Source organism: Anomaloglossus baeobatrachus, chromosome 2 (assembly GCF_048569485.1).
Source record: "Anomaloglossus baeobatrachus isolate aAnoBae1 chromosome 2, aAnoBae1.hap1, whole genome shotgun sequence".
Taxonomy (NCBI): domain Eukaryota; kingdom Metazoa; phylum Chordata; class Amphibia; order Anura; family Aromobatidae; genus Anomaloglossus; species Anomaloglossus baeobatrachus.
Window position 1 is genome coordinate 31227616 of NC_134354.1, and position 27562 is coordinate 31255177.

Genomic DNA, 27562 nt, shown 5'->3' on the forward strand with positions numbered 1-27562 from the left:
TCTCAGCAGCCATCTGATTTATGGTATAAAGTAGCCTCAACATTGATGGGAAATGTTCATGGTTGTTGTCCTGTTCACCGCAGATCCTACCCACCGTCCGCGAGGATTCGGGTTTCTTCTCGTGCCATGCAATTAATTCTTTTGGAGAAGATCGAGGGATCATCCAGCTTACAGTGCAAGGTATATAAGAGCCATCGTCTGAAATGCGTGGAAATGGCTGTCATAGACCGTGAAATATTAATGCAGTTTACACTGGGTTTGAAAACACTCCTATCTTATTTATTACATTTTCCTTAAGGCCTCATTCAAACATGTACGTTAAAAAATGGTACTGATGTCATCAATGTTTTGGATCTGTGTGTGAAGGATGGATAAATAAATGATGAAGCTTCTCCTATGCATTAGAATAGGTAAACACGGATTGTACACTGATGCCATCCACGTGCTGTACGTGTGTTTTACAAACCCATAGATTTGAAATTGGCTCTTTTTATTCCTATACTGGAGAAAAACCGAAACAAACAGACAAATCAAGCTATAATGAGTACAGGTGATATCTGTGAAAGAAATTAACAGAAGTCTGAATGAGGTCTTAACGGGGTTCTCAAAGAATAAGATAAAATTACTTCCCTGATATAATTCAGACTGCAGCCCGAACCAGGCTTACAGCTCCCGAGACTGTGTCTCAACTGACAAGAGCTGTATCACACAAACCTCAGTTGCGGTTCAGTTGTCCCACGCTGTGCTTGTTGAAGAGATGTCCAGCTTCATCCTCTTCCTCATACTCTTCCCGTCAGCCTGACAGCTTAAAGGAAGCCTGTCATGTAATTTGTGTTCTAGCCTTGTAGCAGTGTGATGTGTGGCCTAGTAACCCCTTCCTACCCATCCCTGTGTTGTAATATTGTGTAATGTGCACGTGCTACTAGGCTAGAACACAAATTTTCTGACAGGTTCCCTTTAATAGCAGCCAGTGCACAGAGACTGACGACACCCAAATGGAGAAAAATAAACCTTGAAGAGGATGAAGCTGGAGATAACCCCATTGTGCTCAAAAACAGATATTTTTCTTCACATATCACAACATTACTCCTTGCCTACTGTGGTACATTGCCTTGAAAAAGTATTCACACCCTGTGAACTTTTCCACAATTTTTTTCCCCGTTACACCCACAAACTTAAATGTATTTTACTGGGATTTTATGTGATATTCCAACACTAAGGAACAAGTATTAGTGACGTGTAAAGGAAATTATACAGTTTTCTAAATATTTTAAAAATGTAAATCTGAATATTGTGATATGCATTTGTATTCAACCCTGGAGTGCATACATTGTATTTACTGCTGCAGTTACTTTGGGGTATGTCTCTCCCGCTTTGTACATCTAGAGGTGAAATGTTTGCCCCTTTTTCTTTGCACCCTCGCTCTCGCTCAGTGCGATTGGATGGAGACGTCTGTGATCAGCAATTTTCATGTCTTGTCGCAGATTCTCAATCTGATTTGGGTCTGGATTGTAACTCGGCCATTCACACACACACACACACATGAATGTGCTCGGATCTAAACCCTCCACTATAGCTCTGGCAGCATATTCAGGGTTGTTGTCCTGCGGGAAGGTGAACCTGCGCCCCAGTCTCAAGTCTTCTGCAGTCTCATACAGGTTTTCCTCCAGGATTGCCCTCTATTTAGCTCCATCTTTCCATAACCTCTGACCAGCTTCCCTGCCCCTGCTGAAAAAAGTCTCCCCACGGCAGGTTGCTGCCACCACCATGTGTGACGGTGGGGATGGTGTTTTCAGGGTGATGTGTTAGTTTTCCAAAACATATAGCGTTTTACATTTAGCTAAAAAAGTTCTCATCTTGTGAAGGTAGCCTGGGCTATAGGTTGTTTGTTCAAATGTAATAAGATTATCTTTGTATGTAAATAATAAAAATATAGATGTTGTTGCATAATTACCGTATCTGTGTGTCTATATGACAATTGCACAGACGCCATAATATGATTCTAAGGGTACCTTCACACTTTAGCGATGCAGCAGCGATCCGACCAGCGATCTGACCTGGTCAGGATCGCTGCTGCATCGCTACATGGTCGCTGGTGAGCTGTCAAACAGGCAGATCTCACCAGCGACCAGTGACCAGCCCCCAGCCAGCAGCGACGTGCAAGCGACGCTGCGCTTGCACGGAGCTGGCGTCTGGAAGCTGCGGACACTGGTAACTAAGGTAAACATCGGGTATGGTTACCCGATGTTTACATTAGTTACCAGCGCGCACCGCTTAGTGTGTGCAGGGAGCAGGAGCCGGCACTGGCAGCGTGAGAGCTGCGGAGGCTGGTAACGAAGGTAAATATCGGGTAACCACCTTGGTTACCCGATGTTTACCTTAGTTACAGCTTACCGCAGGCTGTCAGACGCCGGCTCCTGCTGCCTGCACATTCAGGATTGTTGCTCTCTCGCTGTCACACACAGTGATGTGTGCTAATCAGCGGGAGAGCAACAATAAAAAAATGAACCAGGGCTGTGTGTAATGAGCAGTGATCTCACAGCAGGGGCCAGATCGCTGCTCAGTGTCACACACAGCGAGATCGCTAATGAGGTCACAAAAAACGTGACTCAGCAGCGATCTCAGTAGCGATCTCGCTGTGTGGGAAGCACCCCTAAGCTGTATGTTCAAGAAAGAGTTAACCAAGGACAAATGTGCAAACAATGAAAAGGTATTCATGCTTATCAGTAGTTTCACACAAAGGAGGAATGTATTATCTGTGGGATGAAATGTGGGTTTCAATGTCCCTACGCCCCTTCCTATACTGCTTCGATGTGTGAGAAAAGACAGATTGATACTTTTGTACATGTATGAAGGTTGAAATGTAATACTAATATCTGATCTATAGAATACACAAGTCAGTCGTATATACTGGCTCAAAGAGTGAACACAGTTTCTGTGGTCATTGCTTCTGAGTTATTATATCTGCGCAGATAGTTAATTTGGACCCTTCCTTTGGATTTGCCCTGAACAAAGACTCCATTAGCAGTCTTACCTAAATTTCTCCCTTGACAATCTGACCAGAGATCCTTCTTCCTCTGCTCGCTGGCATGGCTTTTTGCAGACTACAAACAAGACTTCTTATGGCTTCTTGCTTTCAAAAATGGCTTCCTTCTTGTCTCTCTTCCGTAAAGACCAATTTGTTGAGTGTATAAATAATAGTCGTCCTATGTATAGATTCTCCCCTGAGCTGTGATCTCTGTGGCTCCTCCAGTGACCATGGGCCTCTCATCTGCTTCTCTAATTAGTGCTCTCCTTCTTGGGATGTCAGTTTAGGTGGATGGTCATGTTTTGGTAGGTTTGCAGTTGTGCCGTACTCCTTCCATTTTTGGATGATGGATTGAACACTTCTCCATCAAAGCTTGTTTTATTTTTTTTATAACCTAACCCTGCTTTGCTGTTCTCCACAACTTTATCCGTGACCTGTCTGGTGTGTTCCTTGGCTTTCATGATGTTGTTTGATCCCTAATGTTCCCACACAATCCTCTGAGACCTCCACAGAACAGCTGTAGCTCTGCTGAAGAAATTACACACAGGTGACTCAATTTGCTAATTATGTGACATCTGGAGGCGATGGGTCACTAAGGATTTTATTTGGGGATAATAGTCTACAGGGTTGCTGGATACGATTGCACGTCACAATTTTCAGATTTATGATTTTTAACATATTTAGAAAATTAATGTAGCATTTCCTTTTCACATCACAAATACTTGCTACTTAGCGTTGGTATATCACATAAAATCCTAATACAATACTTGTAAGTTGGTGGATGTAATGTTAAAAAAATGGGGAAAAGTTCACAGGGTATGAAAACTTTTTCAAGGGACTATATGTGTGAAGCAGCTCTCATCATTGAGACACAGGTCTCAGGAACTGTAAATCTTCAGTCTGTCCTGACGTGAGATTAGGACAGGCTGCTGTTTAATTTAGTACTAAGGCTATGTGCGCACACTGCATTTTTTTTTTACGCTGCGTTTTGTGCGCTTTTTGCCGCATCGGTAAAAATGCATGCGTTTTTGACACGTTTCGGTGCATTTTTTGTTGCGTTTTGCGGCGTTTTTGATCTCTGTGTTTTGCTGCGTTTTTCCAATGCATTGCATGGGTGGAAAACGCAGTAAAACGCAGAAAAATATTGACATGACCATATTTTTTTTTTCAGCTCAAAAACGCAGCAAAAAAAAAAGTTGTGTACGGACAGCAAAAATGAAAACTCATAGGCTTTGCTGGGGAAGCAAAGTCATGCAGTTTTGAGCCCCAAGACACACCCGAAAAACGCGCAAAAACGCACTGTGCGCACATAGCCTAACTCTCCATGACGGCTCTGTACCTGGGAAAAATATAAGGAGACGTGTTGTCACTGGATGGGCTCAGTAGTTCAGGCCGGTGACTACCACCTGTCAGATTAGAAGTAAGATATTACAGGGGTAATCAATGACTTCCATATTGACTGACTATGATTAGCATATATATCCGATCACAGGCACCCATTCTGATCAGCTGTGATGGGTAAAGGCTACTTTACACACTGCGATATCGGTCCCGATATCGCTAGTGTGGGTACCCGCCCCCATCTGTTGCGCGACACGGGCAAATCGCTGCCCGTGTCGCACAACAGCCGTCACACATACATACCTGTCCGGCGACGTCGCTGTGACGGGCGAACCGCCTCCTTTCTAAGGGGGCGGTCCGTGTGGCGTCACAGCGACGTCACTGAACCGCCGCCCAATAGCAGCGGAGGGGCGGAGCTGAGCGGGACGTAACATCCCGCCCACCTCCTTCCTTCCGCATAGCAGCCGGGAGGCAGGTAAGGGGAGCTTCCTCGTTCCTGCGGCGTCACACGCAGCGATGTGTGCTGCCGCAGGAACGAGGAACAACCTCGTTACTGCAGCAGTAACGAGATTTGAGAATGGACCCCCGTGTCGCCGATTAGCGATTTTGCACGTTTTTGCAACGATGCAAAATCGCTTATCGGTGTCACACGCAACGGCATCGCTAATGCGGCCGGATGTGCGTCACCAAATCCGTGACCCCAACGACTCCGCATTAGCGATGTCGCAGCGTGTAAAGCCCGCTTAAGACCGCTCAGCTCCCACTCACTTCAATAGGAGCTGGGCTGCAGTACCTGAGATTGTCCACTGAACAGCGGCGGCTGCAGAAAGCTGATGGGGGGTTGCCGGTGGTTGAATCCCCACCAAACTGAAATTGGTGACTGATCCCAACTCCAGCTTAAGACTTTCAAATTATGTTTTTTAGATTTGTAATATAAACAGCTAATACTTGTCTCATTTCTACACCAGAACCTCCAGACCCTCCGGAAATTGAGATACGAGAAGTTCGAGCCCGAAGCATCGCCCTTCGCTGGACTATGGGATTTGATGGCAACAGTCCAATCACAGGATACGATATTGAATGCAAAAACAAATCAGGTATCAGAATATTGTCCCCGAGCTGCAGTCATAGTGCACATTGTACAGGGAGAACGTGGTGCTGTACCGCCATCAGCTGGCCATGCATAGTATTGCACCACCGTTTTCTCTTTCATTTGCACTGACTTCTTATTGAATTCATTCTTGCTGCGGATTGAAAAACTGGACTGTGATTGACGTGATTGCAGCCACAGAGCCCGATACAGCAAAGTGTTTATGCCAGAAATATGGTGCAAAAACACTTTAAATAGTTGCAAAGTTTCCCGACTTATGGTGGAAGTAGGGAGGAAGCGGAATGTGACTATCAAATTCAGGGAAATGGGCAACTTTGCTTGCAGCCATTCCCTGACTGGAGTAACATTTCTGCCAAGTTAATTGTCACGGGGTCTTTCTCCGATATCACACAATCAACAGAACGAGAGATGAGTGAGCAATCCAAGGAATTCCATGCAATCCAGAAGGTTCATCAAATAATCCACCACACAAAGGGTAAAATAGCCCAGCAACACGGATACTGTCCAGTAAGGGATAAATGTCCAGGTCTCTCTGGGGAGCCTCAGCTTCTCCCACAGAGGATAAATCAGTCACGATCCTCCAGCAGTCCTTTTCCAGGGTCTCTGGGGGTGCTGTCTGTAGCCGCAGCTTCTCCCCCAGAGGATGAATCTTCCTGTTTGTCTCTTCTCCTACTTAGCCAGAATGAATAATGCCCCAGATAAGCAGAGTTTTTGGTGGATCCCAGGCCCCCTTCCCCAGACTTGGGGACAAAAGCCTGGCAGGGGGTGATTAATCTAACTTAACAAGACAATGTACACAGAATGGAGAGAGCATTACGCCTAAAATACGAACCTACACAAAATTATACACAACCCCCCATATTCCACCATCACAGTACAGATGTGCCACATTCATTAAGTGGCTTGCCCCTCATAATGAATTGCGCATAGTATAACGCCCCTGGGATGAAACGTCAGTCTTAATGAATCCGTTCACAGTTGGTTTTCGTTGAGGGTCATAATATCATGGGTCTATATCCAGGTTGTTGTGGTCACGATATTCAAGGTTGCGTTCTTCCTTGCCGCCTTAATGTGCGGTCTATGGCACCTTTCTACTTTGAGAGTTAGTAAAAGAGGGATTCACTCCCCTGACCTCACCCAATTCTCAGAAATGGTGGCCTTTTTTGCTTTCATACAGTTTGATAGTATTTTTATTGCTCCCATGCATGATACCTTCACAATGCCACCATACACACAATAATACCACCACTATTCCCTCTTTACACAATATGATGTCTCAACAGTAGTCTCCACGTAATGGTGCCCCCTACAGCACTATCATGCCATCATTGAGCCCCTCCTGTCATAGTACGATATCTCCACACATTTTCCACCCAGTGACTCCACATACAGTATGACGCCCCACAGTGCCCTCTTCCACCTCAGTTTAGTGCCCTTCTACCCCACCACACTAGCAAATAAAAAAAGGAAACTTTCCTTGCCCCCATTTCCATCATGAGCCGAGCAAATCTCTACCCTTTGCTGATTGTGTTGGTGCAGCAACCGCTCCCTGTGCCGAGCTTCAGGTACATGGTGGAGTGAGGAGCTGCTTCACCAATATATTCAGCTGTATCTGTATCCTAAAAACACAGTTAAAATTGGGACATTCCACCTACCACCCAGTAAGTAGAAAAGCTGTGGAGAAAAAGCGCAAATAGGGTCTTACCCCAATATGTGCGGGGTGCAGGGAGGGGGGAGTAATACTACTCACCAGATGGAGTTGTGAAAGTCATAACTACTGTAATCGCATGTAGAAATAGACCACGGCAGTAGCAACCCAAACGGCAGATAACAGAGAAAGGTAGAGACGGGTTTTCATATGCCGCGCCAATGATCACCATCCAGAAGATCAGATTAACGTATCTTTATTTTTTATGAAACGCGTAGACCTGTGCAAAAATAAAGATACATTAATCTGATCTTCTGGATGGTGATCATTGGCGCGGCATATGAAAACCCATCTCTACCTTTCAATGTCACTTACCACCCAGGACAGCGGGACAGCCCACCAAATCTGGGTTGGCTGGTAGACATACATACAGTCATAGCCGAAAGTATTATTGAAAATGATTGCACTCACACATCTTTTGTTATACACATGTTCATTTTCTTTGTGTTTTTTGAACAGCAGAAAAAAAAACAAAAACCCAAAAATAGAAAAAAGGCAAATTGATCTTAATATCACACAAAAAACAAAAAATGGGCTGGATAAAATTGATATAACCTTTCCAAACTTGTGGGTAAACCACTTTGTTTCAAGCATGTGATGCTTGTTCAAACTCATCTATGACAAGTAACAGGTGTGGGCAATATGAAAATCACACCAGAAACCAGATAAAAAAAGGGAGAAGTTGACTCAATCTATGCATTGTGTGTCTGTGTGTGCCACACTAAGCATGGAGAACAGAGAGAGGAGAAGAAAACTGTCCGAGGATTTGAAAACCCAGACTGCTGCTAAGTATCAACAATTTCAAGGTTACAAGCTCATCTCCAGAGACCTTGATGATCTTTTATCCACAGTGCACAATATAAGCAAGGAGTTTATAGCCCATGGCACTGTAGCTAATCTCCCTGGATTTGGACAGCAGAGAAAAATTGATGCAAGGTTGCAACACAGGATAGTCCGGATGGAAGATAAGCCCCAATCAAGATCCAAGGTGTCCTGCAGGCTCAGGGGGCATCCGTGTCAAAGCGAACTATCAGTCCACATGTGAATGAAATTAAATGCTATGGAGGAGACACAGGAGGACCCCACTGCTGACACAGAGACATAAAAAAGCTAGATTCTAGTTTGCCAAAACGTATGTGAGTAACCAAAATCCTTCTGGGAAAGCGTTTTGTGGACAGGCGAGACCAAGATAGCATTATTCTACTGTTTACTGAAAACAGAATGAGGCCTACAAAGAAAAGAACACAAGACCTACAGTCAAATATGGTGGAGGTCAGAAATGTTTTGGGGTTGTTTTGCTGCCTCTGGGGGGCCCTGACTGTGTGCAAGGCATCATGAAATCTGAATATTGCCAGAGGATTTTCGGTGGCAATGTAGTGTCCAATGTCAGAAAGCTGGGTTTGTGTCCTACGTCATAGGTCTTCCAGCAGGACAATGACCCCAAACATTGTTCAAGAAGCCCCCAGAAATGGATGGAAACAAAGTGCTGGAACGTTTTGAAGTGACAGCAATGATTCCAGATCTAAATCCCATTGACTCCTATGGAGAGATCTTAAAATTGCTGTTGGAAGGAGAGAAGAGAGAAGAGAAGAGAGAAGACGCCTTCATGTATGAGAGACCTGGAGCAGTTTATAAAGAAGAGTCCGAGATTCCAGGTGAGAGGAGGAAGAAGCTTGTGGACGGTTATAGGAAGAGATTGATTGCAGGGATTTATTCCAATGGGTAAAGGGCACAACCAAATATTAAGTTGAGAGGGACAACAATTTGGGGGTTTTGTGTGAAATGATGTCCAATTTGCCTTTTTTTCTATCTTTTTGTCTTGTTCCAATACACACAAAGGAAATAAACGTGTGCACAACAAAACGTGTAATTGTAATAAATATTTCATTTTCTGCAACAATTTCAAGGATGCCTCTGCCATGACTGTACATTCATAAGGAGGAAGCAACTGCATTCCCCATTATTTTTTTGTGTTCACCCCTTGTGTCCCCATTCTGGTGTCTCCACATTTTGCCCCAGTATTGTTATCCTTTTTTGTGGTCACTGCTTCCGTAGGCCTTATATATAAAGGGCCAGACTCCGGACCCCACACCCTGATACAACGCTGCAGGCCCTTCATAGTTTTTGTTGGTAAAACGCAGCCCCATTCATGTCTAGGTCTCCTCACACCGCTGTGCAGCAGCTCTGTATCAGCTCTGTAGCCCCTTCACTCTCAGGAACTATTTCAGTCCCAAAGGTCAGACCCTCAGCGATCATTAAATGATTCTTGTAAAAAAGAAAACGTACACCATGTAGTGGCCATTCTCAGGTACTGCAGCAGAAATCACATATACTATAATACAAGCTGAGCTGCAGTACCTGAGAACGACCACTACGTGAAGTAAGACGCTGTGGTGCTCTGGCAGTGTGTCGGACCTCCACCAATCCCTAATTGTGTGTCGGACCTCCACCAATCCCTAATTGTGTGTCGGACCTCCACCAATCCTTAATTGTGTGTCGGACCTCCACCAATCCTTAATTGTGTGTCGGACCTCCACCAATCCCTAATTGTGTGTCGGACCTCCACCAATCCCTAATTGTGTGTCGGACCTCCACCAATCCCTAATTGTGTGTCGGACCTCCACCAATCCCTAATTGTGTGTCGGACCTCCACCAATCCCTAATTGTGTGTCGGACCTCCACCAATCCTTAATTGTGTGTCGGACCTCCACCAATCCCTAATTGTGTGTCGGACCTCCACCAATCCCTAATTGTGTGTCGGACCTCCACCAATCCCTAATTGTGTGTCGGACCTCCACCAATCCCTAATTGTGTGTCGGACCTCCACCAATCCTTAATTGTGTGTCGGACCTCCACCAATCCTTAATTGTGTGTCGGACCTCCACCAATCCCTAATTGTGTGTCGGACCTCCACCAATCCTTAATTGTGTGTCGGACCTCCACCAATCCTTAATTGTGTGTCGGACCTCCACCAATCCCTAATTGTGTGTCGGACCTCCACCAATCCTTAATTGTGTGTCGAACCTCCACCAATCCCTAATTGTGTGTCGGACCTCCACCAATCCCTAATTGTGTGTTGGATCTTCACCAATCCTTAATTGTGTGTCGGACCTCCACCAATCCTTAATTGTGTGTCGGACCTCCACCAATCCTTAATTGTGTGTCGGACCTCCACCAATCCTTAATTGTGTGTCGGACCTCCACCAATCCTTAATTGTGTGTCGGACCTCCACCAATCCCTAATTGTGTGTCGGACCTCCACCAATCCCTAATTGTGTGTCGGACCTCCACCAATCCCTAATTGTGTGTCGGACCTCCACCAATCCTTAATTGTGTGTCGGACCTCCACCAATCCTTAATTGTGTGTCGGACCTCCACCAATCCTTAATTGTGTGTCGGACCTCCACCAATCCTTAATTGTGTGTCGGACCTCCACCAATCCTTAATTGTGTGTCGGACCTCCACCAATCCTTAATTGTGTGTCGGACCTCCACCAATCCTTAATTGTGTGTCGGACCTCCACCAATCCCTAATTGTGTGTCGGACCTCCACCAATCCTTAATTGTGTGTCGGACCTCCACCAATCCCTAATTGTGTGTCGGACCTCCACCAATCCCTAATTGTGTGTTGGATCTTCACCAATCCTTAATTGTGTGTCGGACCTCCACCAATCCTTAATTGTGTGTCGGACCTCCACCAATCCTTAATTGTGTGTCGGACCTCCACCAATCCTTAATTGTGTGTCGGACCTCCACCAATCCCTAATTGTGTGTCGGACCTCCACCAATCCCTAATTGTGTGTCGGACCTCCACCAATCCTTAATTGTGTGTCGGACCTCCACCAATCCTTAATTGTGTGTCGGACCTCCACCAATCCTTAATTGTGTGTCGGACCTCCACCAATCCTTAATTGTGTGTCGGACCTCCACCAATCCCTAATTGTGTGTCGGACCTCCACCAATCCTTAATTGTGTGTCGGACCTCCACCAATCCCTAATTGTGTGTCGGACCTCCACCAATCCCTAATTGTGTGTTGGATCTTCACCAATCCTTAATTGTGTGTCGGACCTCCACCAATCCTTAATTGTGTGTCGGACCTCCACCAATCCTTAATTGTGTGTCGGACCTTCACCAATCATTAATTTTAAGGACTGACACTGTATAATCAATAACGTGCAGTGTCTTGTAAGGAGCCCTTCATATCTCGCGCTCGCTATATTCACACTAGCTTACCTTAAAGGGAGGTCAGAGGGTGGAGGTGCTTTTTGTAAACCAAAAAAGAAGCCACCTATCTGTATGGGAGAAACCGGCCGGCGTCACTAGTGTAAGCAGATATATTACTGCTGGCTCAGCACCTGACCACATCCAGCTTATTAGTAAAGCCGGGCCGGACCTCTGAGGATAATCCCATAAAGGTCAAGTGTGCTGAATCCCTGTGCGGTCAGATTGTGCGGCTCCCTCAGATTATAGCATTGATCCTCTGCTCGCCCATCGTACTCTAATTCTGCCCCTTAAAGTGTGTCCGTCCCTTTAATTTTTATTATACAAAAAAAGCCACAGCCACACCATGATTTACCAGATACATATATGACCATTAAGCACCATGTTATGCATAAGGAACTGGATGGGGACTGAGGATAAGTCGTAATAATTTAAATCAAAAAGAGAACACATATGACCAAGAATCCAAAGTGCAAAGGTGAAATCTTTATTAGCATAGGGGTAGGTGCGGGGCGGCACGTAACAAGTGGGGGCGCGGACACCAATCAATGATCAGAATGTACATGCAATTGTCACAGATTCCTTATGAACTGATGTATAGTCAATCCATACTATAATACAATCATGTACCATCAATTATTCCTTATATTACATGTAATTTACACAATGATAAATATATAATGGAACCATGAACACCATTAGCAACCAGGTAGGGCCATGTCACTATCTAATAGAAAGGAAAATTTTCCTTTCACTACCCATCCATCTGAGTCCCTAATAATAGCTAGTGGGGAGGAAAATTTCCTCAAAAATTCCCATCCATCAGGGTCCCTAATCTAATTGGGACAATGTCATGGCAAAGAGTGGCAATGGCATATCAAGACACTCAGAGGAATAAAGTTCCAGGGCTAAACATAAGTATAATAGACCGGTGGCACGTTTTTACCTGGGAAGCAATGGTGGTCAGAGAGAGTTGTAAATCCGCGTCCTTCCCGACGGCCGTTTCGGCTATGAAGCCTTCGTCAGGGGTCGTGGACAAGTGAGGGGAAGTGTGAGTTAAAAAGAGGCGGTAACCAATCAGTGTCGGCCATTATGACCGTGACGCATGCAGTATCCAAGGCAGCGCGGGACGCTCCACAGCAGCCGAATCATCACCTGTCCGACGGTTCCGGTCACATGACCACCACGTGTGCGCATCACGTGGCCGCCATGTGAGCAGACGTCACACAGGGAGAGAGCGGCGCGGCAGTGCAGTGACGTCGCTCCCCGGGCGCATGCGCACCGTCACTTAGACAGGCAATGTACACAACAGGATTAGTACTACAAAGTGGAAGATCTCATAGAGGAGGACAGAATCCTTATAAATATCTCCCCAAATGACCAACGACTATTACAATATAGTTCTGCATAGCTGCATTATATATGGGGATAAGAGCTATAGATCTGTTATATATATATATGAAATACATATAAAGAATATACAAATAGCAGCATATCTTACTATACATAGGTGGAAAATATAGAAGATAGACAAATGGGGAGAAGGGCACGATAAATAGTTTCACACAAAAGGTAAAAAGCATATATAGTATCACTCATACGGTGTATAACATGTCGGCTGACATGTATGCCCAAAGTAAAAATAACAATATTATCATGCAAAGAATAATGCTCTTCACGATGCTGCAATCCAGATTCTTCCTATAGGTGACACATGAAGAGGTGCAGAATATTACAACTTCCATCCTCGAGGACAAATCCTGAAATTGGAGGGAAGACGCCTAGAATAGATAAAATTAAAATAAAATAAATAACAATAAAAACAACACAACAAACCCCCTCAAGAGTTAATAGAGGGCCACGGCTATCACAAAAATGAGGCATAGGAAATATTCTCATTCAATCCCAAAGGGTGAAGAGTTTTTAATGTCCAAATCCATCTCGTCTCCATTCTGGACAGTCTTTGACTAATCTTTCCCCCACGAATCCCAGAGTCAAGATGGTCGATGCCCCTGACCCGTATCAATGTAGGGTCTGATTGGTGGTATTGTCCACGCTCCCTGACGAAGGCTTCATAGCCGAAACGGCCGTCGGGAAGGACGCGGTTTTACACCACTCTCTGACCACCATTGCTTCCCAGGTAAAAACGTGCCACCGGTCTATTATACTTATGTTTAGCCCTGGAACTTTATTCCTCTGAGTGTCTTGATATGCCATTGCCACTCTTTGCCATGACATTGTCCCAATTAGATTAGGGACCCTGATGGATGGGAATTTTTGAGGAAATTTTCCTCCCCACTAGCTATTATTAGGGACTCAGATGGATGGGTAGTGAAAGAAAAATGTTCCTTTCTATTAGATAGTGACATGGCCCTACCTGGTTGCTAATGGTGTTCATGGTTCCATTATATATTTATCATTGTGTAAATTACATGTAATATAAGGAATAATTGATGGTACATGATTGTATTATATTATGGATTGACTATACATCAGTTCATAAGGAATCTGTGACAATTGCATGTACATTCTGATCAGTGATTGGTGTCCGCGCCCCCACTTGTTACGTGCCACCCCGCACCTACCCCTATGCTAATAAAGATTTCACCTTTGCACTTTGGATTCTTGGTCTTTAATTTTTATTGCATAAATCAATAGTCCACATGAAAATAAGAAACTGTGTAATATATCTTATCAGAGAAATCCGTTTCTTTCTCCTCCTGGACTGAGCTTTCACTTTCAATTCATGGGTAAAATCTGTGTACATTGAAGTCAGATTTCACCCAAAAAAATCGGTCCTGAAGGAGAAAGCAGCAGATTTGTCTGATAAGATAGATTGCAAAGTTTCTTAATTTCACCTGTACTTTTGATTTATGAAATAAAAATTAAACTGACGGTTACACTTTAAGATCAACATTTGCTTCCATATTGCATTAGTAATACAGATTTTTGAACCAGCTTTATTAATAAGTTTTGATTTTAACAAATAACAGTACATTACACACTAGTCTCAGGTCTAGTACAGAGGATCTGTGGGCGTGATATCATATTAGTCCCTTTCCACCCTATGTGCATATGGGGTGCAGAGGCCGAAGCTCCTCCATCACCTCCAAAAACAGTACGCAGGACCATAAGGGTGGGTTTCGGAAATCTCACATTGTTGTTCCTGGCGTTGTCCTGGATTGTAGCTTTTTTTATTGTCATGTTCACTCTGTTCTTGTCTCTTTACCAGACTCGTGGGATTCTGTCCAGAGAACCAAAGACGTCTCGCCTCAGCTCAACCAGGCGACCATCATCGACCTCCACCCGTCCTCCACCTACAACATCCGGATGTATGCAAAAAACCATATAGGCAAGAGCGAAGCCAGCAACGAGCTTACCATCACCACCGAGGAAGCAGGTATGGGACGCTGGCACCGTGATCCGTCATATAACGGGCATATAGAATAGTCACCAGTTACAGCCTGGAGGCCCGAGTTAAAGGGACAGGTAACGGGTATCCCATCACAGACAGCCCCATTGTCACAGGAGATGCCTGAAATCATATGGCTGAAAACAAGGAAAGGACGACCATTCAGATGGAGCATACGGCGAGATCTCCACTTTCTGTACCTGAACAGACCTAATCCTTTTCACGACAGAGGGTTTTCTGCATTTGTGTCCAGTAAGGAGTGAAGAAAACTGTTAAAAGAGTAGATTTATGTTGGAGACAGAGGATTGTCTACACTGGATGCAATTGTAACAAACACTCAGCTATGAGAAGTCTTCTGAAATTGGATTTCTTTGAAAAATTTGCACCGTCTGGCTTTTACAAGCTCTTTGTTTTCCTGCAAATTCAACTTTGATGTGGTCTGTGGTAATAAATAAGCTGAGAGAAGCTCAGAAAAAGACAGATAAGGTCAAGGAGCTCACTGATGGATTCTCAGTTAACTCATTTTGCAGACAGCAGGCTATAGAAGGCAAATTTTTAATGAAACCCGATTTGAAAAAATTGTATTTGGCCTCAAATACATGCATTTAAGAAAATTAAAAAGTCCTTCAAGGTGGACCGCTCCTTGTGGCAGATCTTCATGCAGCTCGTCTGACAGTCTAAAAATCTAAATTGAAATACATTTCTGGTAAAATTTACTCCAATTTTTGGTAACTTTGCCTGTATACAATTGGACCCATCCCTTCCAACTAACGTAAAGTCACCAAAAGTTGCCCAATATTTGTTGTTTTTTTTTTTTTTTTTTATATGAACCATTATATCACTTTTAACTCCTCTCCTTCAGGAGACATGATTATCAAAGAACAGTGTTTTTGGCTTTTTTTTTTTTTATCATGCATTACACCATACTCTAAACACGTGCATAGATCGTTATGGACGATGCCGATTCTCTTTTGCTTGTTTTTTTGTTTTTTTTTATTTTTATAATGCGACATATACTCGTTTTTTCTTTTTTTTTCCCTTATGCTTTTTTTATGTTTTTAGTTTCCTTTTTAACATGACCTGTGCAACTCCTTTGTGGCCTGGATAATGCACCTCTGTCCAGCTGTGAATTACACCCGTCTGTGTTGCACAGATATTACCATAATACCATTCACGCTGCACATGATCCTTTTATCAGTCAGCACTGCCATCTAGTGGCGATTCAGGGAAGCTCATATACACCAGGAGCAGAGGAAAAACTAGCATCAGCACCACTGCAGTGAGACTGGAGATTGTTCGCCATGACATAGTAATCATTAGTTTATTTATCATTAGCTTTTCATAGCCAATTGTAAAGCAGTGCAAAATATGTTGGCGCTATAAAAATATAGATTATTTTATTAGCTTTTCATTGCCAATTGTAAGGCACTGCGGAATATGTTGGCGCTATAAAATTATAGATTATTATTATTATTATATTATTATTCATAGTGTTGGACTATTTTACTGATTATTTACAGATATAAAAGCTCATAAACAAATATGCAAAATAAAGGATATTTTTTTGCGGTCTTTCACAGCACCGGACGGCCCTCCTCAGGAAGTCCAGCTCGATCCAGTGTCCTCACAAAGTATCAGGGTTACCTGGAAGGTGAGTCACATAAATGTTCAGAGTCCGAGGGATAGAGGATTATTCCCATCCTCATAAATGGATATTGTTGGATAGGACTCGTAAATAAAAAATTCAGCCATTTTTGAGATATTAAAAAAAACTGTTCTTTTGTTTACGTCTTGTTGCCTTGGAGACCGACCACAAACTCTTTCTATTCAGCTTGTAAGCACTGTTTTGAAGCTTGAATGCGCTGTTGTCTCCTAATCCTGGATAAATTCAGCACAGTGCTTCCAGCAGCAGCGATCAATCTCCTAAAAAGAAACATTTAAATATGTCGAGAATGGCTGCAAATTTTAGTTGTGAAAGTGCTCGTTTTTACAAGCAGTATCCAAAAATGTTCATAAATGAAGGTGGGAATAACTTTGTAAAGCAATATCCCATTTTGGAAAGTGATTTTGTATTGTAAGATCACTTTATGATCTCTGGATCCCCTTTGATCCCTAGAATTAAGCTGTAGTGCTGAGTTCGCCTCTAACTTTTCTCTGTGCACCAAACTATTTTTGGAGGAAAAACTTAGAAAGGAGCAAAACGCTAAACTAGCACTGCAGCCTCTCTATTGTCAGGAATAGGGGTGGTTCCGAATGTCATTGGATCCCTAACAATCATAACTGAGTTTAAATAATTTTTTTTAAGTATTTTTGGTGCAATATTTTTTTTTTACACTGCCACAGTAAGAAGAAAATCTTTAGACTACAGTAATCCTGAATGTAAAAATGTAAAAAGCAAAATTAGCATCGGGCTCATCGTTTTCTGATAAATTGGTGAACAGAATGTAGGAACCTAGGAGGGCACTGAAAGTGTCACTGCTTCATAACCCCCACCCACCCCCCCGTCCCTCAAGCTGCCCTTCGATGAGTAGGACTGGGTGAGGCAGAAAGTAGATAAAAGAGCTTGAGATCTACCTGACAGTGCTCAAATTATACTTCTATATGTCACGACGTGGACTAGGAAAGGTTCAGCGTGAAGCCAAGCTCACAATTTAACAGGGGTAACACCACAACAAACAAGGGGTACAATGGGGACACTTTAACAACGGTCAGCCCTAGCGCTAGTCAGAGGCAAGATGGGCATGTCCCCACCTTACCTGCCACTGTACCCTGCACTCCTAGCCAGTCCCTATACTAGTTCCTCACTGAAGCCCTGAGTGACCCTACAATAGTCCTGGCTAGTGAGTGGGCAGGTAAGGGATATTAGCCCTACCACTGCACTAAAACAACACACCAGGGAAGGAAGACAAACAAGGGAGAAACGCAACAATGAACTGCTGCAGTCAGCACCAAGACTGCAGCCACACCAGCAACTTCAACAGAGGGTTTCAGCAGCTCCTTCCTCCTCCAAGACCAGCATCCAATTGGCAAGGAATAACCAGCTCCGTCTGCTGGTAGCAGAGGGTATATAAATGGACTGGGAGTGGTCCCAAGCTAGAAACATCTAACCAGGATTCAGAAGCTGCTAGAAAGCAAAGGGACATTAACCCTACGACTGCCAAAGGAAACACGTTTAATATTGAGAGTCAAGAATGGAATTGACTCTGAAGTCCTGAATCTGTCTCTAGTCTCATAATGCGGAGAGACAGCCATGACACTATAATAATACAGAGGAACCTTGGATTATGAGCATAATTGATTCCAGGAGTGTGCTCTTAAACCAAGTTATCCTTATATCAAAGCGAATTTTCCCATAGAAAATAATTGAAACGCAGACAGTATTTGGATTCTGGATTCCTTTCCTAATTTGTGTACAGTATACAATACATATGTACAGGAAGTTACCTCCAGAGCGGGTCAGAGCGTGGTGAAAGGATGGAACCGGAAGTGTGCGCGGTGAGTATTTGCTCTTATTGCGAAGCATTGCTCTTAAACCAAGTTACAAATGTGTAAAAAGCTTTGCTTGTCTTGCAAAACGCTCTCAAACCAAGTTACTCTTAATCCAAGGTTCCACTGTACTACACTAGATGGAGATATAAAGGACACAATGGACTGTTCCACTATCGTTTTATTACAGTTTTTATGGGTTTCATTATTTTTTTTTAATATAAAATCCTAATTCCATAATACTTTAGTGGCTGTGTAGACTGTAAAGAAAACCAGATTTGGAAAACTCTTATTACCTTATGTTTTTTACCACAGATTAGAAATTGAATGTTGGACATTTTTCCCATTTCATTTGTAAATATTAACTCATTTAGAAATTGATGGCAGCGACACATCTCATAAAATTTAGGACAGAGAAAGGCTGGAAAAGAAAGTGGTGCTAATGTGAACAATGGCGGAAGAGTCAGCGCTCAATTTTCAAAGTCACAGACTGTGTATAAAAAGAAGATGATGTTAGAGAGGCAGAGTCAGAAGCAAAGATGGTCAGAGGTCACAAAACTGAACTGCAGCTAAAAATCGTGGATTAAATACAAAAAATGTTTTTTCAATGTAAAATGGCCAAGACTTTGAATAGTCATCATGTACAGCACATAATACTATCAAGAGAGATTCTGGAGAAATCCATGTGCTCAAGGGACAAGGTGTTCAGTATTGGATGATCATGAGCTACGGGCCCTCAGGCAAGACTTCATTAACCTCTTCACGGCCGATGACATACATGATCGTCATCGGCTATGCCCCTGCCTTTGATGCGGGCTTACATCGAGCCCGCATCTTTCTGATTTATTCAGCCATCGAGTGTCTCTAACAGCTGCAGGTGATCTGAGATTTACCCGTGGCTGTTAACTACTTAAATGCCACTGACAATCTCTGACAGCAGGATTTAACACGCGTCTCTGATCCCACCCATTGGCGCCCCATCACGCAATCATGAGTAGCCGAGGGGCTGTCATCACAGCTGGGGGTTGGCTGATGACCCTTTTGTCTGTCATGATGACCCTACTATGAACGCTGTGAGCAACATTCATAGGAGATTTTTATTTCTGCTGTATAGAGCGGTGCTGATGCTGACATACTTGTAGTATCGGGGACCAAAAATTAGTGGGCATGACCGGCTTAGTTGGTGGACGTGACACCTGCCTTGGTGTGCATGGCCCGGTGTTTCTTTCCACATGCTCTACCTGGTTAGTGTGTGCCCTTCAGCTGGTCTCTTTCCAATTACTGACTAAGCCCGGCCACCAACACGCCCCCCCATGACCAATTGATGCCGTTTCCCAACACCGTGAATGTGCCCCGATAAGTCTGCCATAGTACGCGGGACACCATGCTCATTAAGCCGGCCACCGCACCCGCTTATTCCGGACACTACAAGGAAAGTACACCCAACGACAGGGGAAACAAACTGGACAAGCTGTGTACTACAAGCAGGCAATGGCGGCACGCAGGTGACGGATACGAGATCCAATGATCAGTGGGTTGGGTCCAGAATATAACGCTGGGAAGGAAATGCCGGGCCACGACCTCCAACTAAGCCAATCACATCCACTAACTACCGGTCCCCGATACTGCAACGATACTGATGCTGGTGCTACCACTCTGCTCTCTACAGCACAAGCGATCAGTCCCTAAGGAAACTAGTAAATACAGGAAAAAAAAATATATATTTTTAAATATTAAAGAAAAAAAAACCCACACTAGTTCAAATCACCCCCTTTTGGTCCAATAAAAATAAAACAATTAAAAAAAAACTTAAAAAAATACACACATTCAGTGTCACTGCGTTCAGAAAATGCCCGATCTATCAAAATATAAAATAAATTAATCTGATCGGTAAATGGCATATTGAGAAAAAAGATCAAAACTCAAAAATTACAATTTTTGGGCTGCTACAACATTGCAATAAAATACAATTAGAGGCGATCAAAACATTATATCTACCCCTAAATGGCATCAGTAAAAATGGCAGCTCAGGGAGCAAAAAATAAGCCATCACAGAGCCCCAGACTCAGAAGAATGAGAACACTACGGGTCTCGGAAAATGTGCGCAACTTGACAAATTTCTGTTTGTTTTTTGTTTTTTTTTATCACTAACATAAAAAAAGAAAAACTATATGTTTGGTATCTGCATATATGTACTGACCTGAGGAATCATAATGCCAGGTCCGTTTTACCATATAGTGAACACATGGTAAATAAAAACCCCCAAAAACCCTTGTGGAATTGACAGTTTTTTTTTTTTTTGCAATTTCATTGCACTTGGAATTTTTTAATATATGGTAAAATGAATGGTGCCATTCAAAAGTACAGCAAGCCCTCATACGGTTATATTGTCGGAAAAATAAAAAACTAATGGCCCTTGGAGGAAGAAGAAGAGGAACAAACGAAAAATGGAAAAGGGCTTAAACACCGGCATGATTCCGTCATACACATCAGTATATGGGCCCAGGAATACTCCAGAAATCATTCATTCACCCTGTATTTAATAAATCATTTTGTATTTAACTTGATACTTTTTGTGGTCCTTTTCTTCCAGTGTACCCCTTCTTTCTTATTTTTCTACATCTTTACTGGGGTCACATCTTTTAGGTTTTAATACTCCAGAAATCATTGTCTGTGATCACAGTTCACTTATCAATCCACAAATAAAAGTTACAGCTCTACAATGCCAAGAAGAACCCGAATATCAGTACAATCCACAAACACTGCCGTCTTCTCTGGGCCAAAGATCATTTATAACGGACTGAGGCAAAATAGAAAACTGTTCTGTGGTTGAAACAAATTGTGAAATTCTTTATGGAAACTACGGACATTTTGTCCTGCAGACTCCAGAGGAGAGGGACCATCCAGCTTGTTATCTGCACACAGTTCCTCCATTTCAGGGGCATTAGTGCCTATGGCAGGGACAGGTCGTACATGAAAGGGGCTATCAGTGCTGAGCGTCATATAGAGATGATGGAAGAACATCTGCTCCATCCAGACAATGTCTGTTTCAGGACAGACCTTGTATTTTTCAGCAGGACAATGATAAACTACATACTGCATCCATCACAACAGCTCCACAGAAGAAGAGTGAAAGGTTAGGACTGCAGGTGGTCATCACCGGCCACCTGCAGACCAAACCTTTCATCAGTAGAAAACAATTGGTGTTGTAAGGGATTCACTCGTTGTCAGCAGTCAAGGTAGGTACAGGCAGGGAACGAAAACAAACAGAAAAAAAATACATGGAAAAACACGATAATCAGAAAAGGCCATCTAGGTGTTCCACATGTCCTCAGACCTAGTCAACCTCTAGCAGAGCTGAATGTAAGAGATGTTTTCACCTCCTCTCCCAGGCAGGTGAATTCCTTTTCATCACTGGTTCCAAATCCCGAAACTGGAAGTAAATGAACGGCCAGTCCCACCCAGCTCTAGTGGCTATCCCTAAAACCCGGAACCAAAATCTGGGCCCATTTTATATATATATATATATATATATATATATATATATATATATATATATATATATATATATATATATATATGTATATATATATATATATATTAAAAGAAAAAAACGAAAAAAACCTCTCAGCACTACAGGTGCTAGAGCTTGCGACTCCGGGTCTTTCACCACCGAGGCTTGCCACTTTAGTGACACACACCTTCTGTCCAGGACCTGTCCTGCTGCCAACTTACACGCTTCATAAAATGAAAAATCTGACAATGATTCCAAACTGTGGAGAAGCGAGAATCTGACATCAGACAAGAATGGGTCAGCGTTCCTCTTCCAAAACTCCAGGAATAGGAATTACCCCCTCACTTCCCAGACGTTTACAGGCTGTTTTAGAAGACGAGGGGATGTGCACAATGGTGAACACGGCCCCGGCACAACTTTTATTTTTTTATTTTTTTAGATTTCAACTGCCTTTAATTTCTTCATCGTTCCTTATGGGAGACCCAGACCATGGGTGTATAGCTTCTGCCTCCGGAGGACACACAAAGTACTACACCAAAAGTGTAGCTCCTCCCTCCGAGCATATACACCCCCCTGGATGACAAATCCAACCAGTTCAATGCTTTGTGTTCAGGAGGTCACACACACACATGCATTCTCTGAATTTTGATTTTTGATTTCAAAGATTTGGAAGAAAAGCGGGTCCAATCTGGACTCCCGGCATGTCCCTTCTCACCCCACTGTGTCGGCGGTGCTGTTAAGGTTGATTTTACAAGGCTGGAGCCTTCACATGCCGCGCTCCTTCACCATCCCTTGAGGCTCTGGCTTGAAGTGGGAGCCATCACGGTTCTCACTGCTTTGCAGGAGACCGGTCTCCATCCGCAGCCCTTTCAGGATCCTGCCGGACGGAGCGCTCACTCCCCAGGGACCTGGCACCTGCGTCTCACAAGCTAAGTACTGAGACGTTATTACCACAGAAAGTGATCTTTCTTAATCGTTCCTATGGGAGACCCAGACCATGGGTGTATAGCTACTGCCCCCGGAGGACACACAAAGTTACTACACTCAAAACGTGTAGCTCCTCCCTCCCAGTATATACACCCCCTGCTAGCCAGTCCTAGCCAGTTTCATGCTTTGTGTCAGGAGGATCACACACACACATGCATCCTTTTTTGATTTTCATTTTTTCTAAAGATTTGGAAGAAAAGCGGGTCCACTGGACCCCCGGCATGTCCCTTCACACTCCCCTGGCGGCAGTGCTGTTAAGGTTGATTCAGGGCAAGAGCCCTTCATGCCGCGCTCCTTCACCATCCCATGCTGGGGCTCTGGCTTGAAGTGGGAGCCAACACGGTTCTCACTGCTTTGCAGGAGACCGGCCTCCATCCGCAGCCCTTTGACAGGACCCTGCTGGACGGAGCACTGGACCCCCACCCCACCCAGGGACTGGACCCTGCGTCTCAAAGCTAAGTATAGAGACGTTATTCAGAGGGTCCTTCTGCAATGTGGGCTTTATTAGGGGGACAGTGTTTGACTTTGATAATGCTGCTTTTACTGTGTTTCCGGCCGGTTCCACTGTTTTTTTCTGTGTACCGCGCCGATGATGCCTGATTTTCGGCCGCATGTTTAACTCTAGGCCCCGACTTCAGCCGCGGCCTAGTTTCGTCTCGTTCCCCTGCATGTCAGTCATGCAGGGGGACGCTGCAGCGCCGCCCAACCGCCGCTCTGCACAGGGGAGGACACTCCTTGTTGGGGAGATGATTCCCTCCCCTGTACATTTCTTAGCCCTCCGATTCCCGCTCCTGGGTTAACCCCCGCCCTCCCCCCTCACTCTAGCGCCATTTTCTCAGCGTTCTTAGTACGCTGATCGGCGCTGGCTGCAGGGAGTGAATATCTGGCTGGGGGTCCAGGCTTGGAACCTGGGGGGGCACTCACAATAGCGGCCTGACAAGTCACAACCTCTGGTTGTGCACTTTTATACACTAGCAGGGCATTGTGAAGGAGTTAATTCTTTATTATAGAACCTCCTCCTCAGCAGCATGTCTCACTAGGAGCAAAGCTCCAAGGCTGTACACTACATGTTCTGCATGTAGGCTCATATGGCCTGAACCGGCACAGACCCATACTGTAATGGTTCTTAGGTGGTGGTGCCTCAGCCTGGAGTCTCCCCAGGCTGAACCCCTGTCTTGTGTTTTCTAGACATTCTAGACAGAGCCCCCCACCTCTGCAGCAGGTCTCACAGAGCGAGGCTGCAGGCTGTTTTTTATTATCCACTGCTGGTAGTCTCGTACGGCTGTACCGAGCTCATAACCGCTGTGGCCCCTCAGCTTGGAGGCTCATGCATGGTCCCTCCAGCTGCTCCGGGTTCGGTGGCTGACCCCTGGGGGAATCTCTTTTTCCAGGGGTCGGCTGTCCCGGCATCCGCTGAGCATGCAACCCCCTTCTCAGGGCGTTTTTCTGCTTGCTCAGCAAAGCTCACAGACCCCGTCCTCCTGACAGGGAGATGCAGGGTCCCCTGTCCTCCCCGTCCCGCAGCTCCGATACGAGCTGACTCACTGGACGAGGAGGATGTCTCTATCAAGGGCTCGGACGCTGCTTTACGTACTTTGATCCGTCCGTAGATGACGGGGATGCGAATGATTAGATTGCGTTCATTATACTTGTATTGGACCTTCATCCGCCTGTATCAGGGGAGTATTCCCCGCTGGCAAAAAGGCATCAGTATACCTTTAACAAGACGAGGAGTGTGTTCCTTAACCACTCCAGTTTTCAGCCCGCTGCGTCCAAGCCCGCAGCCTGTCCTGCAGATCCCACAGCGGGGTTCTGCTGCCTGTCTCCCCCTCCCATCAGAGGTGGTCAAGGAGTGTACTCATTCGCCAAGCGTGGCCACTCCGGTGTCCAGACTTTCAGCCCGGATAGTTGTATCAGTGGCTGACGGCACCTCTATAAGGATCCCACGGTACATTAATTTTGTACTGGACCTCAATCCGCCGGAGTTACCTTATCTAGGTGAACACAACGTGTGTTCCTTAACCACTCCAGTTTTCAGGCCCCTGTGACCAGCCCAGGGTCCGCTCTGACAGTCGCTTCCCATGAAGCGCGATTCTGAGGACTGGGTTTCCCCCGTCCACCAATGGTGGTCAAGAGGTGGGCTCATTCACCTCAGGTGGCTCAGCCCGGACCGTTATGTCAGTGGCTGATGGCTCCTCAGAGGAGATGCATTCCCTCACAGGGACTCTATGCCCAAGACGGTTGCCTGAACTTCCAGACTTCAGTCTTTCCATCCTCTGCCAAGTCTGCCATGCTGGACACCGCACAGCGGTGGTTTTGGCTACTTTCCTCGCTTTCCGCAGGTGTGGCTTCGGCAATGGAAGGCAGATGCCTCTATAGAGGTTCCTTGCTGGGCTTCCCTTTGGTGGGACCAGTCTCTTCGGAACCAACTAGATGAAATTTAGGAAGCTCTCGGCGACGAGAGTTCTTCCTTGCCACAAACCTAAACCAGGGCAGGAATCAGTTGAGGTTTCGGTGGTTTCCGTTCCTCCTTCTGATCGTCCTCTAGCTCGGCCTTAGTTCATAGAACCAAATGGCTTGAAGCTGCGTCTTCAGAAGACCGCAGGAGATGCTACCACGGAGTCAGCTTCCTCCGAGCTATCTGGCCACGCCAACCACCTCCTTGGTCGGTGGCAGGCTCTCTCCACCTGGCGACGTATGGTTCTAACACGTCTCCGTTCAGTGGGGGCGAGTTTATATCTCCCATGGCTACAGGATGGATTTCTGTCCACCCGCCAAACAGATTTTTTCTGTCAACTCCTCCCGGCTCCAAGGCCGCCGCCTTCTCACAGGCCGTGGCATTTCTTGCAGGCCAACGGAGTAATTGTTCCGGTTCCCGACTGGGAACGGTTCTGAGATTTTTGCTTAAATCTATTTCTAGTCCCCGAAGAGGGTGTTGCCTTCCGACCTGGATCTTTAGCTTTTCAAGCATGGTCAGGTGTGGCGTTTTCACATGGAGTCTCGGTCTTGTTCCGTGTGTTTTTCACCGGATCAATCAAGAACCCAAGGAGATTCCCTAGTAGCCATCGGCATCAGAGATGCTTTTCTGCAGGGGTCAATCGCAGGTTCACGCCAGCGTTGACTACGTTTTGCCATCAGAGTGGTCCAATTCGTGGCTCTTCCCTTGCGGTTAGCCACGGCCCTTCGAGTATTCTCATGGGGCTGCTGTGATTAGGGTCCTGCACCCCTAAGGATTGGCAGTGATCGTTTGCCCTGGACGGCCTTCTTCTCAGGGTTTCATCCAGTGCAGACTCTTAGCAGAGTACTTCGCTTACTCTCACCACTCTAATCTATTCGGGTGGCTTGTCATTCTGTCCAGGCCCACTCTGACTTCGCATCAGAGGTTTTCAGGGACGCAATTCGAGACTCTGTCGGCACTTGTGAAGCTGCTCTTAGTCGATCAGTAGTCCCTCCGCTGGCGGTCGACGTCGTTCTATCAGACACCAAATAAGGTGCTGGTCAGACGGTGGCGTCAATGGAGGCGATTCCTTGCCGAGTTTCTCCTGCGTCCTCTGAGACTGGAGGGTTTCCGCTGTACACGCGACCTCCCTCCTTCTCGGAGTGGTGGCTTCGCCACTGACCAGGGGCTCGTTGCAGTGGTGGTATCGGCCACTCTGTCTCAGGGATGCTCCTTCCTGGCCCCGTCCCGGGTGATTCTCACCAGGGTGCTGGTCTTTCCGCCTTGGGAGCAGTATATCTCCACTGTGGAGCGCAGGGCGCTTGGACTCTGTCCGAATCAGCCCTCTGGTTCAATGTGCTGGAAATCAGAGCTGTATTTCTAGCTCTCTAAGCCTTCACCATCTGTTGGCGGCTAGGCACATTCGAGTCCAGTCGGACAACGTGACAGCGTTTTCCTACATCAACTTCCAGGGCGGGACACTCAGCCGCCTGGCAATCTTGGCGGCTCATCATTCTTCAGTGGACAAGGGACTCCTAGTCCACCATATCCGCAGCCCACATCCTAGATGTGAAAACTGCGAGGCAGACTATTTCAGCTGTCCAACCGTGGTCCACAATCCTCAGGTTTTGCGGTAGGCACACTGGTTCATGTTTGATCCCAGCTTCGTCTCTACCTCTTGCCCAGAGTCCTGCGCAAGATCAGTTAAGGGGGCCGTCGGGTCATTCTCATTCTCCAGACTGACCCAGGCAGGCTTGGTACCCTGACCTGCTCCTTCTGTCCGTTGGGTTGCCATGGCATCTTCCGGACCGTTCAGACCTTTTCTCAAAAGGGTCCGTTTTTTCCGTCAGAATTCTGGATTCTCAGATTGACGGCGTAGCTCTTGAGTCCTGGATCTTGGCGACTTCTGGTATCCTTCCTGAAGTCATCTCCGCTATGACTCGAGCTTCAAAGTGTCCTTTGACCTTTTTAGCCTTGCCGACCCTCCTGTCTCTTTCACAGTCCGGTTTACAGCTAGGACTATCCCTCATTAAGGGACAGGTCTCGGCTCTGTCAGTATGTGCCAGCGGCGTATCGTCCGGCTGGCTCCGGTGCGCTCCTTTCAGGGCGCATCTCACATTATTCCGCCTTTCCTGCGGCCTATGGAGCCCTGGGACCTTAATCCGGTCCTCCCGGTTCCCGGAAACCCCCCTTTGCGCCTCTTAGGGAGGTTTCTTGGTTTCATCTTTCACAGAAAGTAGTCTTCTAGTGGCTATAATTTCCCGCCAGAGAGTTCTGGCTGTACTCTCTCGGAGTCACCCCCTTCTTGGCCTTTTGC

At 45.4% G+C, this 27562-nt stretch overlaps 1 protein-coding gene across 3 annotated transcripts in view; it reads left to right on the forward strand.

Moving 5' to 3' along the window:
* The window catches only part of DSCAM (DS cell adhesion molecule), a 656562-nt gene that overhangs the window by 355241 nt on the left and 273759 nt on the right, over positions 1–27562 (forward strand). For all 3 annotated transcript variants that reach the window (XM_075334961.1, XM_075334962.1, XM_075334963.1), the window contains exons 13-16: positions 84–180; positions 5338–5466; positions 14642–14809; positions 16402–16472. In XM_075334961.1, coding sequence (XP_075191076.1) covers positions 84–180; positions 5338–5466; positions 14642–14809; positions 16402–16472 — 465 coding nt within the window. The remainder of the gene's footprint in view (positions 1–83; positions 181–5337; positions 5467–14641; positions 14810–16401; positions 16473–27562) is intronic.